This window comes from Anneissia japonica, unplaced genomic scaffold, assembly GCF_011630105.1.
Source record: "Anneissia japonica isolate Jap-2015-1 unplaced genomic scaffold, ASM1163010v1 scaffold1231_len1163931_cov198, whole genome shotgun sequence".
NCBI lineage: Eukaryota > Metazoa > Echinodermata > Crinoidea > Comatulida > Comatulidae > Anneissia > Anneissia japonica.
The window spans coordinates 241789-258284 of NW_022728604.1; the positions used below are offsets into that span (position 1 = coordinate 241789).

Sequence of the window (16496 nt, forward strand, 5' to 3'; positions counted from 1 at the left end):
TGCAAGTTTTTTTTTTTATCCCTACCCTTCCCGGCCCTTGCAAGAATCAACTTAATTATTTACTATCATAGTATCAGTCATTCCAAATGGATTTTTTTTTAAGGATTCTTATAGTGTTTCAAAACAGACATATGATCTTTATTATGTTGAATTAACTTAATGGAACTTATTGGTTACTACACTTCACAACAAGATAATAATTTGACTGGCATTATAATCAGGTGTTGATTGCTACAACAGCCAGTGAGGGCAGTAGAGCTCAGTATGTTACAGTAACTGGTGGCAGGCACTATGTGTTCACTGAACCATGGAAATCATTGTTCCCTGGTAGCAATATTTTTTTTCCTATATGTGAATTATATGAAGGAAAATTAAGCAGCCTGATTGGCTGTTCTACATCACATGAATTCTGTCGAGCATGCAACAAGTACAGTGCGATTAATAGCCCATCTCATTGCTTCGTGATTATACCCGAGACAACTATACGTATAGTTGTCTCAGATTGTACTAAAAAGAGACAAGCTCCAGAGTGCGAATGAGCACGACCTGACTCGTCTGCCTATGGTCTGTCTGTCTGTCTCGCTCGCTTTGTCTTTGGAGGAATAATGACTGTTGTATTATTAGTTATTCTCTAACCTGTGTCTACGCGCATTTTTATGGCTTCAACTTGGCATTGATGATCACAGCATTGGCATTAAAAAGACAAACTTATTGCAAAGTACTGTACTTTAAGAATTGATAGGGAAATGCCAAGATGTCCATATAGGCCTCACTGTGTATTACTGTGAATACAGGTACTTCGAAATCTTTAAAAAAAAAAAAAAACCATTGTGTGTGGGGAAACAACAGACTTGAAATGATGATGTTGACACTTACATTCAACTATTACAACAAGCTTAAATATTCTATTCTTGCTGATGGCATACAATAATCCAACCTCTTTATAACAGCCCATCCCAGTACTACTGTTCAGTAACTTTCATTTTCTCTAGAGAAACAGAGTTAGTGGTAAGTCTTAAAAACATTTGGGGTTTTCTGAAAGTAGAATTTTGGAAGAGGCTGCTGCTTACAACTAGCTGCTTAAAAAAAAAGAAAATTAAAAAAAAACGTAAAAAAAATAATAGGCCTGGGGGGGAGGGTGGTGGGGGCAGGCAGAGCTTACCACGTAGGCCACGCCTAATTACTGTATTGTATTTGTAGGATATGCCTAGACTTACAGTTATTATTTTAGCCTAATAGTAGTACGAAGAAATAAAAAACTATGTTAGGTCTAATCAGGTAGTATGTAAAAATTATTTTTACATCTCCCTGGTCTAATCAGGAACAGTTAAATTACAACTGTTTCCTTGGCCTCCTAATTAATGCCCTCTAGTTTCGAGCTTCTATTAATGAATGGAGAATGGCTCAACTTCGCACTACTCCGTGTTACAATGTGTTGCATGCTTGACTGAATTTGAGGGGTCATGTGACACAGAACAGCCAATCAGGCTGCTTAATTTTTCTTCATTGTCAATTCTCCTATAGGAAAAAAAAATATCACTCCCTGGCACAATTAACATCTCGACGCGATTTGATTGACAGATAAACCGACTAATCAGCGAGTGTCATTTATTCACGTGATCAAAAACTTTTTCTCGGACATTTTAATTTCCTTAGACAGCTGGTTGTTAACGCGAAACATACGTGAGCCTAGGCCTAGATGTCTATGCTTGGTTTAGTACCCAGATTTACATGAGCAGTGTGCAACAGTGACTTGGCCTTTGCCGACAATGAGGTTGACTGAATGCGGCTTTTCCCTCTTCTTTTGGTAACGAAATACCGAGGCTTTTACAACAATTTCCCTGCCTGTTCCATGAAATAGATTAGCACTATGAATGTATGATTCATTAGCATACCGCCTACCCTGAATTCTCTTTCTTAAAGAAGGTTGACAACAAAGTAAATGTTCGCCAACTCGCTAAGTCTGGCCGCCATTGTCTAAGGTTCTGTGATTTTGTGGGCGGGGCTTCGCGTCCTTGTCGACATGTCAATTCAATTGTCAGTCTGCTTGTGTTTTAGCTGGAGGGTTAAATACAAGTTACAGTAGGATCCCATCTTTTGGAAGAGACATTTATTGCTGTAGGTCACCCAGGATCAGAATCAGAATAACTTTATCATCTCCAAGTAAAGAAATTGAATGCTCAATAAAATTTTAAACCTTGCATATAAAGATGCATTCAAATATAAATACTATAAAAAGTACATCACTAATTCAAAACATCAGATACAAAAAAAGGTGAAATACTAAAACATCAAAAATCGAACACAAAAAAGAATGGAAAGACATTAAGAATACATTCATAATATAAAATATGGTACAATACAACATTAGCATCAATTAAAAAAATGTTAAAAGTACTGCGGGCATTAATTGGGACTTTTACGATATTATCTGTTCATCTCTTCAACATTTCTCCAGTGTAGCAATTCTTGAAACACTCAATATCTTGGACAAGTATCTTTTGAAGAACTTGCTAACCATTCTGACAGTATTCTCATGTATAATCTCCAAGCGATTTGGAATAGTTTAGTGGTTTTTCAAGCAACATTATGCAACATTAAACTCGCAGTTGTCATAGCTTACATGTCTGTGGAATTGTTGCACTGTGCATGTTTGTTTACCCAAGTTAGAATACCTGACTGTGGTGGTAAATCGGTCTATTAGCATCAAGGTAGAATAATTCTAAATATACATGTTCAAGGATTTCCTTTCAAGATACTAAAGCTGCTTTGGTTTAAACTATAGCTGCATAATTCCAATATTCCATTGAATTTAAAAATATAGATGACAGCAAATTTGAACTTGACCTTAATTATATTCTACTTCCTATTGACTGTTATAAGAGTGAACTAAAATTATATTACAATTTTATATACCATAATATAATCCCATTTTATTAAACTTTAATCACTAGACATAAAAACCTGATGGAACAAAGTTATTTGGTGACAAATATACAAGAATATACCATGAAAAAATAACTGTTGAAATCCCATGGTTTTTCATCGTCATGGGCTAGTATGTGAAGCTTTACATGTGATCAATTTTGCTGACGATCAGATGTAAAATGTATCCCCTCGCAATTACATGTATTACTGTATTTCTGTAGCATGACAAATTCCATTTATGGCTATTTTGCATGACAGTCACATGATCCTGTGAATATGTTTGCCATATGTAAAGGCTACGTAATTTATTCGTCAAATTGCAAGGAATTCTGTTAAATTAGCGTTTTATTTGGGGACTTACAGACATTCCAGAGTGATTAAATCAGATATTCATAAATTTGTTTCTTGCAAAAAATTGTTTGATCGTCACTGGTTGTAGTGAGCATATATCAACATTATCTTTTAGGCGAGACTTTATTTATGCCTTGTTTTGCTAACTTATTTTTTTAAAGATTTTTAACAATTTTGTTTCCTTTATTTAGCCAGTAGTTTTGCCAAAAACATCAAAATGGAGGAGAAAATAAAAATAAAATTTTATTTGGTGAATGTAAATAGTGTAGTAATGGATGGTTAAATCATTTAAATTTATATAATTAGAGAGAAATATCCAAATCTTATTTTCAGCGACCAGTGTAATAAAAATAAAGAAAAACTTTTATATTCTCTGAAATTTCCATTTTTTTCTTATGACGGCTAATTGGCAAAAAATAAATTTTATCTTTATTCAAAATTATCATTATTGGGTTCTAAACAAGGTATAAATGTCTTCCCTTAACATGGCCAAAATTTTGTATTTTATGCATTCGCAATTTGTTGCCTTTTTTAGATTTGCTCCATAAATGAAATTTGCTCTAATTAGTCTAAGTGTAATCAACTGTATTAGAAATTATTTCAAGCTTGAGCAATATATGACACAAAAATTATCTGTGTTATAAAGATGTACGCACAGGGATCCTTAAGTAATTTAGGTTCTTTGAATAATATTAGAAATATTAATTATTAATAATATATAATAATAATAATATAAATTATTAATAATAATATAATAATAATAATAAAACTACTTAAAATATCAAACAGATGAAGGTGTGCACTGTTGATGATAACTATGATAACGGTAATGATGACATTAACGATAAGTACAGGTGTTTCTTAAAAAAGTTGGTTTTTTTCACAGGAATAGAAGGTTAAATGTTATTAATTTGTATTGCTCAAAATATGAGTGTCTCTATGCGCAGAACAAGTGAGCAGATGTACTGGGAAAAAAAAAATCCAAGTCAGCACCCAAGCCGCAGTATGGGGATACGCTCTCATTGCTGAGCATGGATCTATCAAAATGTACCCTGTCTAGCACCAGTTGAGTCTCGGCCATCCCATGACTCAGGCGCCTCCTATCCTGATAGAACTACAAAAAAGCTAGCTGGCAAGGGATGGAAAAGGGGAAATCAAAGATAATGAAATAAGTGGGTTTTTAAATGAGATTTAAACAAAGAGATGGATGGCGACTTGCGAATATATAATGGTAAAGTGTTCCATAATTTAGGAGCAGCAACCATGAATGATCGCTCCCCACATGACTTTAACCTGCAGGGTGGACTATAAGGTATAGTCAAATCGGATGTTGATCTGAGGGTACAAGCGCATGTTGAGGAGCGAGACTTGATAAGTTGAGAAATGTATTTAGGAGATAACTGATGAATGGTTTTGTAAACAAACAATAACATTTTGAAATCAATACGCTTCTTCACGGGCAACCAATGAAGATGACGGAGTACTAGTGTGATATGTTGATGTTTAGGTGTTCCAGTAACCAACTGAGCAGCGATGTTAGGTAGCAGCTAAAGCTTATTGAGGTTAGAGGCAGTCTGTAGAGGACCTCATTACAATAATCCAATCTGGATGTTACTAAGGCGTTTAGAAGCAGCATCTTTGTTCAGAAAACATCTAACCTGTTTGATGTTTCGAAGATACTGTTCTGCAGATGTTATTAACGTGACGCTTCATGGACATTGTGGAGTCGAATGTAACTCCAATATTTCTTACTTCAATAGAGGTCAAGTATGTAGTAGTAAAACTTCATTTATTCACGAAGCACAAATCAATAAATACAATGCTGTTTTTCATTATGGACGTGAGATACCTGGTCAGGGCCGTAGCCACAAGAATTGAAGTGGTCAAGCCCAGGATGCGAGCAAAGCGAGCACTGAGGCTTGGGGGAAGTGGGCCGCCGAGGGTCCTTGGCCGGGGTTCAGGGACCAGGGGCCCAAAGAAAAAATTTGCTATTTTTCGAATGTATACACCAATTTTAATGATGTTCTATAGTAGTAATCTAATACATAGTTAAAAAAAAATTTTTTTTTTAATAAAAATGTGTTTTAAACTGACATCGGGGCTATGATGTGGCAAAACAATAAAAACCTTTTAAGAGAAAGCTTGTTACTCACTATTCTGGCTTTTGACATTGACAAAAATCTAAGATTAGACCTATGAACGAAAATGATATTGCTATGGTACTCAATACATGTAGGCTCGGATCCATACCTTTGCACCGTTCGCCATGCGAAGGTCAGGGTGAGAGATAAAATGATATTTTAAAAAATATAAAGTGATTGCAAATTCCAACTCTTTCTGTCAGAAATGCCACCTACCTCAACCAGACAAAAATACAGACAAAAATGCAATACATTTTTTGCAATGTTTATTAATTAGAAGGGACTGTAATTAAATCGGCTGAGCGATGTACTGTTGAGTTTTTTTGTTTTGTTTTTGTTTTTGTTTTTTTTTTTATGTCACGATGTATTGTTAATCAAAAAACAATCACAGGGAGAATATATATGTATGTTGATTCTTATAACCTTATTGGAAGGCATATAATTTTATTATATTTGGTAATTTTAAAATTGCAAAAAAAAAATATGCATATTTAATTAATTTCCTGGTAGAAGTAAAATCACGCTATCAAGTTTGGTTTTTGTTAAGGTACAATTGTTGAAATAATTGCATTTATTCTGCTTCCTTTAAGAAGAATTTAATTAATAATAGTAGACTATAATATTATTATTAAAGAAGTCTATTCAACATACAACGTAAAACATACACATCAAAGTTATTAGGTTAAAGTTCTCACGTCGGTGCATACATAAAACGTAATTTCCTAAAATTTTGATATCTGAGATTGATATAGTAGTCAATCAAAATTCTCTGCACCTATCTATGCTAATTTAACGAATAGATTTCCTTATGATTTAAGAAAATATAAGTATTGAGCTATGCAAAGCTTAGAAGTTTAGGACTTTCTTATGTTGTGGTCATATTAGACTGTAATATCATTAAAGACCATTCAACACACAACATAAAACATATCAAAATTAATTATTAGGTTAAACTTTCCACTTCATTGCACATAATTTTTTGGGATATACCGTAAAAACTTGAAGCCCAGTGGACTTAATCTCGAGATGGAACCCATCTCGAATTGAAGCCCCCTCTTTAGTTTGCAAAATTAGCCTCGAGAAGAAGCTCATCTTGAAAAGAAGCTCATGGGCATCTTTTCAAGGTAGCATCGGCATCTTTTAGATAGTACAGTATATATACTGTACATGAATTTCAAAAAACAAAATAAATTAAAAACAAGCTTGGTTTATACAGTAGTTTAGGTGATTTGATGTCACTTAAATACACTCCATAATACAGATTGATGTTACAGTGGCCATATTTATTGTTTTCATTTTATAGTACAAATTCGCAACATTTACATTACTCTTTTTGGCTACTTCGCCAAAGTAGCCTTGAAATGAAGCCATCTCAAAATGAAGCCCATCTCGAAAAGAAGTCCATCTAACTTCGCAGAAAAAAAAAAAAGAAGGAAGCCCAGGGCTTCAATTCAAGGTTTTACGGTATGAGATTTACATGACATTTGAGAATGTACTGAATATAAAATCTTAAATATTTTACATTTTAATCAGTAATCTATCAGAAATATGGGGATAAGTTATACTGTAAAGCCTTTGGAACCCCTGCAACACTAAAACTGCGATCCAACAGGCAGGCAGTATTCTGTTTAAATTTAGTGTAGGTGTTTTTTACATGTTTTTATTTTATTTTTATTCTTCTTATTTTTAATTATTCATTTGTTATGTTTTCCACAGACAGATAAATGTATGCCTAAACTGACATTTTATGGGTTTCATATTTCTTTCTATATACAAATGAGATATAAATCATATAACAATTGTCCGACTGTGCATTAACATTTGACAATGACAATAATAACGCCAAATGCCCAACCATAACTCAGGCTATGGGCCTCGCTTGACACTTCACATCAAAGGGCCTGTTAATTAATCTTGCACAGGAGGCTGTCATCACCTAGCTTCCTCCTCCTCATCATCATCATCTTCTTCATCATCATAATTATTTATTATCCATAGTGAAGTACTGAAAACTATGAATTCAGAGTGTATTCAATAATAGACCTCTCATAATGTACAAAAATGCATTTCAAAGCATCTAGAGAACAAAACTTTTGAAGGAGGAGCTGAAGACCCCCCACCCACCCCCACTAAAATTTGTCTTCCATTGACAGAACAAACCACATTAGAAAACTACTTAGAACCAAATTAATGTTGTTGTTGTTGTTGTTGTTGTTGTTGTTGTTGTTGTTTATTACTATTGTTTAGTTATGTTGTGGTGATTCTTGCCTGTTTATTATCTACTTGATGTTTTAACCAGGGGGCATATTCAGACACCCCATTAAGTTTACATGCATAGCTATGTTTACACTTGAATCTTGATCGATAGCATGTTATATTTAACATGATTGAACGTGGCTAGCTTAAATTCTCAGCTCCTGGCTTGCATGTCATTAACATACCCATGTGGCCAGCCTTGCGCATAAGTAGTAACTGTCAGCATTGCTTGCCTGTATGGACTGAATTAATTGATTAATCGTTATTGTTTTTATAAATTATGTACACCTGTATTTCGTTATTCCCCGTATAAACTAAGTCTTGTCGCGGTACAATAGTTCATGTATGCCTATAACTTAATTTGTTCTTCTTTATCTACTTGGTGTCCATTAGCACCTTTATATACCTGGTACTTGAATACATTACCTGACTGGATATGAGTTATGCCTAGCAGCTATTCCTTTCCCCTTGACTGCAAGGCCGGGGAATATTCTCGCGGGAAGGCAGCGATGTCACATGATTGCATCAGCTACAAATATTATTTGCAATAATCGTATGGGTAGTGAATAACAAAACAGATAGTACTTTAGACAATTGGTCATACTTTATTGATTCCGCCACAGGACATTTATTTGAGGGTGTGCGTTCATTGCACTGGGGAGGGGTGTGTTTATTTAAAGCAGAGCTTTTTATTTAAATAAATACGATAACATACACAATTCACACATACAAAAATCAATCTGTGTGTGCTGAACCGTGGAGATCTCTAGGTCCTCGGTTCAATTCCCATCACGGATCTTGTGTTTCAAAGCTGGAGGACTAAAATTCAAATGCAAGTTACAATAGCGCACCGTCTTTCGGATGAGGCGTTTAAGGCGTTGGTTCTGTGTGCATTATGGCCCGTGTACACGTTAAGAACTTAGTACACTACGGTATTTGGAAAAGAGTAGGAGATTAATTGTCTCCTGGTGTACTGCCCAATCACCACCAGAAGGACCTGTTATCAAATTTCATATTTGTTTTTGTGAAGTTTTTTTCGTAAAGTTACTTTGAAGCATGAAGAGATTTAGCTGGAATTATGTTTTGCAGAAATATTATGATTATTCTTGGATAACATTTTAATATTCATTATCACATATTTCTTGGGTCCTTAGAGAGTGTGGCATTTGAGGTTTTCTTACATATTCAATGGCCACAGTATGGTTAATATTAACAGTTTAACGAAAGTATCTAATACAACTAAGTTGTAGACATCAAATGTGACTCTATCCCTTGCCTTCTCCCTCCCCTTCTCCTTTCCAGCTTTTCTGGGCAAAATGTCTCTAGACAATTATAACAATTTTTCAAAATATAAAAATTTGTAATATGTCTGTTTTTTAAAAAGAATAATGATTCATAATTTTCAATCTAACATGGGGTTGATGGGTTCATATGATGGCGCTTTTCTACTGCAATCTGCGTGGGCCAGATTATGGCGAATAGCTGATAGATAGCTTGAAGATGACCTTGCACAACCTCATCCACGTCTTTAATGACGGCCTGCTGCTCTATGCCTAACATGACAACAGAATCTCAAGGCCTAGGTTGTCATCTACTCGACAAGCTCAAACCCCCACAGTCTTCTTTTATAGGGACTTTCGAATGTCTGCTACACCTATTCATTCTCTCAGCTCCAAGGATGACCTCCTTTCCGTTAATCACTTATAGAAAAATAAACGATTTATAGAATGATAAACATTAAAATATAGTTATTTGACTCATTTATTTGATAAATTACCGGTACTTGAAAATAGGTGATAAAAAAACCAGCTAATCCTAAATTTTTTGTAACCTAGGAAATGTTTGGCAGGTTGATATTAGTTTGGAATTAAACAGGATCTGTATTGGGAAGTGCTATCTGGGGAAGATACAATGAAAGGCCATATAATTATAATTCTCTAGATGGTCTAAGCCATATAAGACTTTCGCGTGGAGAGTGCAGTCTAGGAATGACAAAGCCACTGGTTGTCACCTTTCATTTATGCACATTTCAGTTGAGAAATGAATGAAATTGGTCATTACTAAAATTCTGTCACTTGTTATTTATACTTAAGTCATAATGATTTGAGTTTTAAATTGATTATATTGATATAACATATAGTTTACAATAATTTGCAGGATAAACAGTGTGTTTATTTCTTATGCGAGACTTTTTTATTCTTTGTTTAGTGAGCATAGTTTTAGAAATATAACATTTTGTTTCATTATTTAGTAGAATAGTACTAAATTCATCTAGGCGGAGGAGGAAATAATATAAAATGTTATTGATAAATACAAAAAATATGACTGCTAGAGGTAAAAGTAATTGAGGGGTACTTCGTTCTTTGCTTACATTCATATTGCATAAGCCTATAAAGAATGTAGTGTGATAATTAGACTGATAAATACCTAATATTTATTAAATTCAGACGGAGGGGAATATCTAATATTTAATTTATTTTTTTTACTTGTACATAAAATTGATGTCCGTGCCACAAACTATTACACTTACACAAAATTTAAGAATAAAACATGGTTCTGTGTGATGTTCGCTGAAAAAAAAAACGCTGGTTCTTGAAATTCAACATAAAGTAGGAGTTGGGCTTATACCGGAGGTGGGTATATACCCAAAGAACTGGGGGAAGATCCAGAGATGTCCAAAAGGGGGGCCCAAGTGAGGGACAAAACTGCCCTAGGTGTTTGGAGCATGCCCCGCAAAATTTTTGTTTTCAAGACGCCCGGAAATGACTCTGAGGTGTTTTGGGCGGTCAGTAATTTCTTTTTCTTTCTTTTTTTATTTTTGACTTTCCAAAAGGTGGGCCAGGGGATAGGCTGGGGCTGCCTCGTCCCCTAAATTCGCCCCTGGGAACTACAGTGTTTCTATTTCACATCCTCTATACATAATATGCATACATGTCCTGCATTTACTTTGATCATTAGTGAGTATACTTTAGCTTTCACCCATGCACAAGACCAGAGCTGAGATTGACAGACGGGTTGGTTGATGAAAAAACACCGAAGCTACTCCGCGTCCTTGTATTGAGATGTATGGAGGGCAAGTAAACAATGTGAAAAGGGAGCCATGTAAAAGTCCCCTAGTTATGTCAACATTGTTGGTTATCATTTGCCAGAGAGCAGTTTTGATGTAGGGTAAAAAATGTAGCTCGTCAGGTGCCTGAAGCATCAGTAATTAATGATTAGAGTTGTTTTTAGGCGGCTGCACGTTGACTGGCAATTATCTTGGTGAACAGCCAGGCTCATTTTTCATGGGATGTAAGAAGTTTTAAATGGAAAAAAAAGGTGTTGATATCAATTACTGTACAACTGGTTAACCAAAATATGGAGAAAAAAAAGTTTCTAATCATTTACAATCAAAAAATTAAGCTTCCAAGATATGAAAAGGGAATATTGTTTTTTAAAAGTTAATGTATTTCATACAGATGTGCATCGTAGCTATATTATTTCAATTAAGACTGCCTTACAAAATTTATGCTCAAATGCTGTACGTAGGAGAAATTTATTAACATTAAACAACCTTCATCAGAGATATGCACTGCACAATTAATATAACCAGGGCTTGCTCTCTCTGTATTGGCGAACCTGTCAGTGATGTCTAGGTACATATCGTACACTCATGAGTTGTAGCCCGTGGCAACCGTGGTTGTTGAAAGCAAGGTACCTTGAGAAGCTTGGCTTGTAAAGTTGTTTGCCATCTCTATTTACTTAAACTTGCCCTACTTGATATGTATCAATTTTGCTGAAGACATTATCCATCATCGATTTGTATCAACCAGTAGATTTGGTTTAGAATGAATATATCTGTAGCTATAGAAAAACTGGCAGGTATAACTTTTTACTATGTGTTAAAGAAACATGAAATGCATTATTATTTTTAGAATTATTATTATTATTATTATTTGAGTTATTTTTGTTATTTATTTATTTATCTGTTATAGTAATAAATCAATATGCATAAGACATGAATATGTATTGTAAATTATTTGTTGATTTTCTTTAACATTTAAGCATATCAAGTTGATGATTTTTTTTTTTTATTAATGAAATGCTTTTGTTTGGTTGAATATTTTAAATAGGGCTATTAGTTGCTCATTAGTATTGATGGCTAAAGCTGTGTTAATGTAACACAGTAGGCCAACTATACTACGACCTCTAAATCTGAGATGACGGGATTTATCTTGCAAAATAAGGTGATTTGAGGTGATTTTTAACTACTGGAGCGTGATTTTTGGGGGGGGGGGGAAACTCGTGGGGAGAGTGTTTTGAGGGGTTCCCCTGCTCACCGCCCCACCCCCAATATGTCATTGATCATGGGACGTTTATAATTATATATTATTATTGATTGCTTTCTTCAGTATTTTCTTTAAAGCTTTTTCTGTACAATGATGAACGACTTTTAATTTGACTCTTGTTCCTTTGTCGCAGGTGTTCGGACAATACTTGCAGTTTTGTGGAATTGGTATCAATAATGCTCGGCTGTACCAGCGTGCCATGCTGGAAGTGAAACGCAACAAGGTAAACAACACTAATACTTTTTTTGTTCGTTATTCAAGACACTTTTCGACAATCAGGCCTACAAAAAAAAAGATAAGGAGCATCAGAACAAGCCTTTTCTTAGTTTAAACTGTTAATTTCTATGTAAATGTATGAGTTTGCACTTTATAGAAGTTATTTACAGATTTGATAACTGGTTATACATTTCAAATACTATGTATGGCAAAGGTTAATAATTCTTAATTGATGGTTTATAAAAATGTAGCAAATAGTACTGTATATTTTGACCTTTGACATAGATATGCACAATTAAAACTACAAGATGGCGCATTGGGAATGCAGAAAGGTTGCCAGTGTCAAAGGACTGAAGTTGACATAGGGACATCAAACCCAAATTTAATCAGGTGTTGGTTGATGTGACAGCCAATGTATGACCAAACATTTGATTTGCAGATCGTAGTCACATATTAGAACTGGACAAGTAATTTCAAGAGATGCAACTTTAAACGTGACTTGAATAATATAGGGATTAACAGCTCCTTTAATGGATATAGAGAAAACGTCCTTTTGGGTGATACAACAAGGAATGATGCTATTTATTTATATGCTGTGTGTTCAGTATTCAGAATAGAAAAGTACTGCCTGTTTACTTGTATGCGTTGATATTATTAATATTAGTATCACATTACATAGTTTCTCATATAAAAGTTCTGCTCAGTTGTAAGCATACCCCATACTTATCATTGAGGGTGGGCTTATAACCGAGGGTGTCGATGGGCGGGCGTTGATCTAAGGGCGGGCAAGGAACTACGGCAATATTATTATATAATAATGCACTTCGAATCATAATAAAATATTATGATTTTTATTATTCACAATTTTTCTTTATTTTGTATTTATAAGATTTGTAAATTTCATATTAACAAGTTTATGATTTTAATTATTACACTTTTGTTTTTTCCTTGTTTTTGCAATGTTTTTTGGCTTAGGTTCTTCTTGATTTAGCAAGGGTGATATTCGAGGAGCAGAGCACACTCTCTAGCATAATGCGTCGGATACTGGAGTTAACGATATCACTTCTTCGTTGCGAACGATGTTCAATTCTCCTTGTGGACGAGTCCCCACGGGTAGGTCATTCAACATCTATATTTTTCCTTAAAACTTTAAAAAAAATTAGTACTCAATCCATGTCAATAGTATTAATTCGCGGAAATGATCGATCATATTGATTTTAAGAGGATTTTTAACATAAAGAAAATGTGGTTTAAATATCTGCCATCTAATCATTTATACAAGTTACATTTCTATAATTGATTTTTTTTATAAGCGTTTGTACATATCTCGTTTTCCTGTTTTTCACCCCATCATCTGTGACTTCTTTACTGACTTCAATATTATTGTAGTGTTTTGTACTGTTAATACGTTTCTCGTTGTTAACGCTTTACGTGATCCCTTTTCTTAGCAGGTGTTAACGTACCAGCTGTACTCTACGTTCTGTGTGTACTACTGTACTTCATTATTAAAGAATAAAAACATTTGCATATTTTCAATGCATCAAGGACCATAGGTCTTTGTTGACAATTATCGTTAATTTTTCATAGAGCCATATATGTCAATTAGATCAGCATGTGGCCAGTATATAGGTGTCTTGTGTACTATGGTGAAAAATTATATAATAAATGATAAGGCCAAATACAAAAATAATTAGTTTCTCATCCTTGCCTTTTTTTTCTTTTTTTCTGCTGCCGCGATTTCTTATAATTTTTTTGTTAGCATGGCAGGCCTTAGTTTCTGGAAGAGCATTACCAATAAGTGTCATTTTTCATATATCATATACTTCGTCCAGTATAGATACTGGTAGCAAAGAGCACAACAAAGCTATTAACCAAAAAAATGGCCTCGTCTTTACCTTTTTAAAAAAGAAAATGGATGTGAGATTAATTTTTCTTTTTACTTGACCTAGTATAGTATATTATATTTTAATATTTTTCACTTTTAAAATCAGAAATCAATGTGTAGTAAGGACACAAGGTGTGTATGATGTATGATCTTGATTAAGACAAACTTACAATATCAGATGAAGTGTAATCAAATATGTTATTGGATATATCATAGGAAAATGAACCTGAATCTGGTAGTGTTACTGGCCGACTTAACAAATCATAAATATTATAGGTGTATATATTGTTTTCATCTTGTGAGGATCCACTCATTGCTGTGTGTGATTACAATAATAGTGAAATTTACAATTACAATATTTACAAAATTACAATATGATATCACGATTTAAAAAGATCATCTAGAAAAATGTGAATATAATAATAGTAGTAGTAATAATAATAATAATAATAATTATAATATATCAACATAGCACTGCATATAGACAAATAACATTTAGAAAAGGAATTCCTGCTTATTTTTTTTTTGGAGTGCGTAACTTCACTACCGTCGTACTGTATGTTGATGATTTTGTTTTGTCTGCTTTAAGCACGAAGAATGCAATTTCATACATGGCTTGTTTGGAATATGATAATCTTAATATATCCACATACATCTTAAAACATAACAGCCATTATGTTGGATTGCATGCTCAATAATCGTAGATACATTATCCTCATCTGGTGTTCAGCCTACTCGGCAGGCTCGTGACAACCGTTTTTGTTGTCTTTCTTGGTGTCGAAATCCTTTTTTTTAAACTCATTTCTAGCTGTTCTCATATTTTAACCTATCTAGGAAAGCGTACCTTTTTATGCTTCTGGTTTATTTACATTTAAAGCAATCTGGTTGACACTAGTTTTTGTTGTTATACAAAATGCTAGACAACTTGAAGAAACGGACACATAAACTCCCTGTGGAAAATTTAAAATAAAAGTTATTGAACTCAGAATCAATTCAGATTTCTGCAGATATTTAGATACAAACATCTTAAAATAAATTACCAGAGAATGTAAAGTTCAGTAAACTAGATGAAAGTTAATATTTATGTCTGCTTATCTAAATCCAAGGGGCAAAAAAGACATGATGATACCGATAATGATGTTGAAGATTATACTGTAATAATATTACTAATTGATGAATAATAATCTTAATGGTATTTTCATTGTTATTTTTAATTTATAGCATATATTAACTTTGCTGTTCCCAAGACAACTGGCATTGAGTCTAGGTCTTCATCTTAGGTATCCAGGGGCGGATCCAGAATTTTTCAAATGGGGGTGGGTGGGGGGAGGGGGGCCAGCCCACAACATATTCAGAATAGATAAGTGAGAACACTAATTTCAATATATGCCTTGATATTTTAAAATTTGATACGCACCTGATATCAAGGGCTGGAACGCTCTTTTAAATGATCTTAAATCGATCAACAATGAATATTTATTATACGGTACCGTATTTCTACTTCGTTTTGATAAAGGTACGGTAAATGGCATTACGTCGCCATCACCCAATGAAGCGCCAGAATGTGCGTGACGTCATTTTTTGAAGACTGGCATTGCATTACCAAAGATAATGATATCACCCGTAATAAGAGTCATGCCATTTATTTGTTTTTATCTTGTATTTTTGATATTGAAATTTTAATGAATTGAGTGGATGCTAAATAAATAAATACAGAAATTTCTTATTATCTTAATAATAATAACTATTAACAGTTGTTATTAATATTATTATGTATTTATGTTATTTAAGGCTGCTGAATATTTATTAAGCATAAAGAAATCCTTTAACTTGATAGACTAAAAGAAATTGACAGTTAGTAGTGTCTATAGATGGCATGAGATTAGAAGCATCGTCTTTTTAAGAATATCTTCCGGCGTTACTTAAGAATGACACGCTTTCGCTATAGACTTCTAAAAGCACATGCGAAATTTGATATGCGAGCGAGTTGGGTTTTACAAATAGGTGTTAAACCTCTTTTCAGAAATCAATGAGATTGAGAAAAGTAATACAAACGAAGAATACAATGTAATGCAAGTTTGTACAAGAAAACAGAATCTAAACTATAATAATATCTTGGCTATTCTTTTTTTTTGTTATATCTCAGTGACTCACCATTAAGGACATGAGGTAAACAAGAATTTGATTTTAGCTAAAATTATACAAGTTTATATCTGAAATTACTATAGAATTCTACGGAAAAATCGTAAATTGTTTTTATAGTAGCTGGCTTTATTGTTCAATAGTGCAAATAAATACACAGCCATGTTCTCATCATTATGAAAACCTTGCAAAGGAAAATAATATTAGAAAATTTGAATTCTTAAAATTTCAGGTACTGCTTAATATCCC

At 33.7% G+C, this 16496-nt stretch overlaps 1 protein-coding gene across 4 annotated transcripts in view; it reads left to right on the plus strand.

Annotated features, from left to right (window-relative positions):
• The window catches only part of LOC117114405 (dual 3',5'-cyclic-AMP and -GMP phosphodiesterase 11-like), a 75157-nt gene that overhangs the window by 3879 nt on the left and 54782 nt on the right, over positions 1-16496 (plus strand). For all 4 annotated transcript variants that reach the window (XM_033258071.1, XM_033258072.1, XM_033258073.1 and 1 more), the window contains exons 2-3: positions 12138-12227; positions 13196-13333. In XM_033258071.1, coding sequence (XP_033113962.1) covers positions 12138-12227; positions 13196-13333 — 228 coding nt within the window. The remainder of the gene's footprint in view (positions 1-12137; positions 12228-13195; positions 13334-16496) is intronic.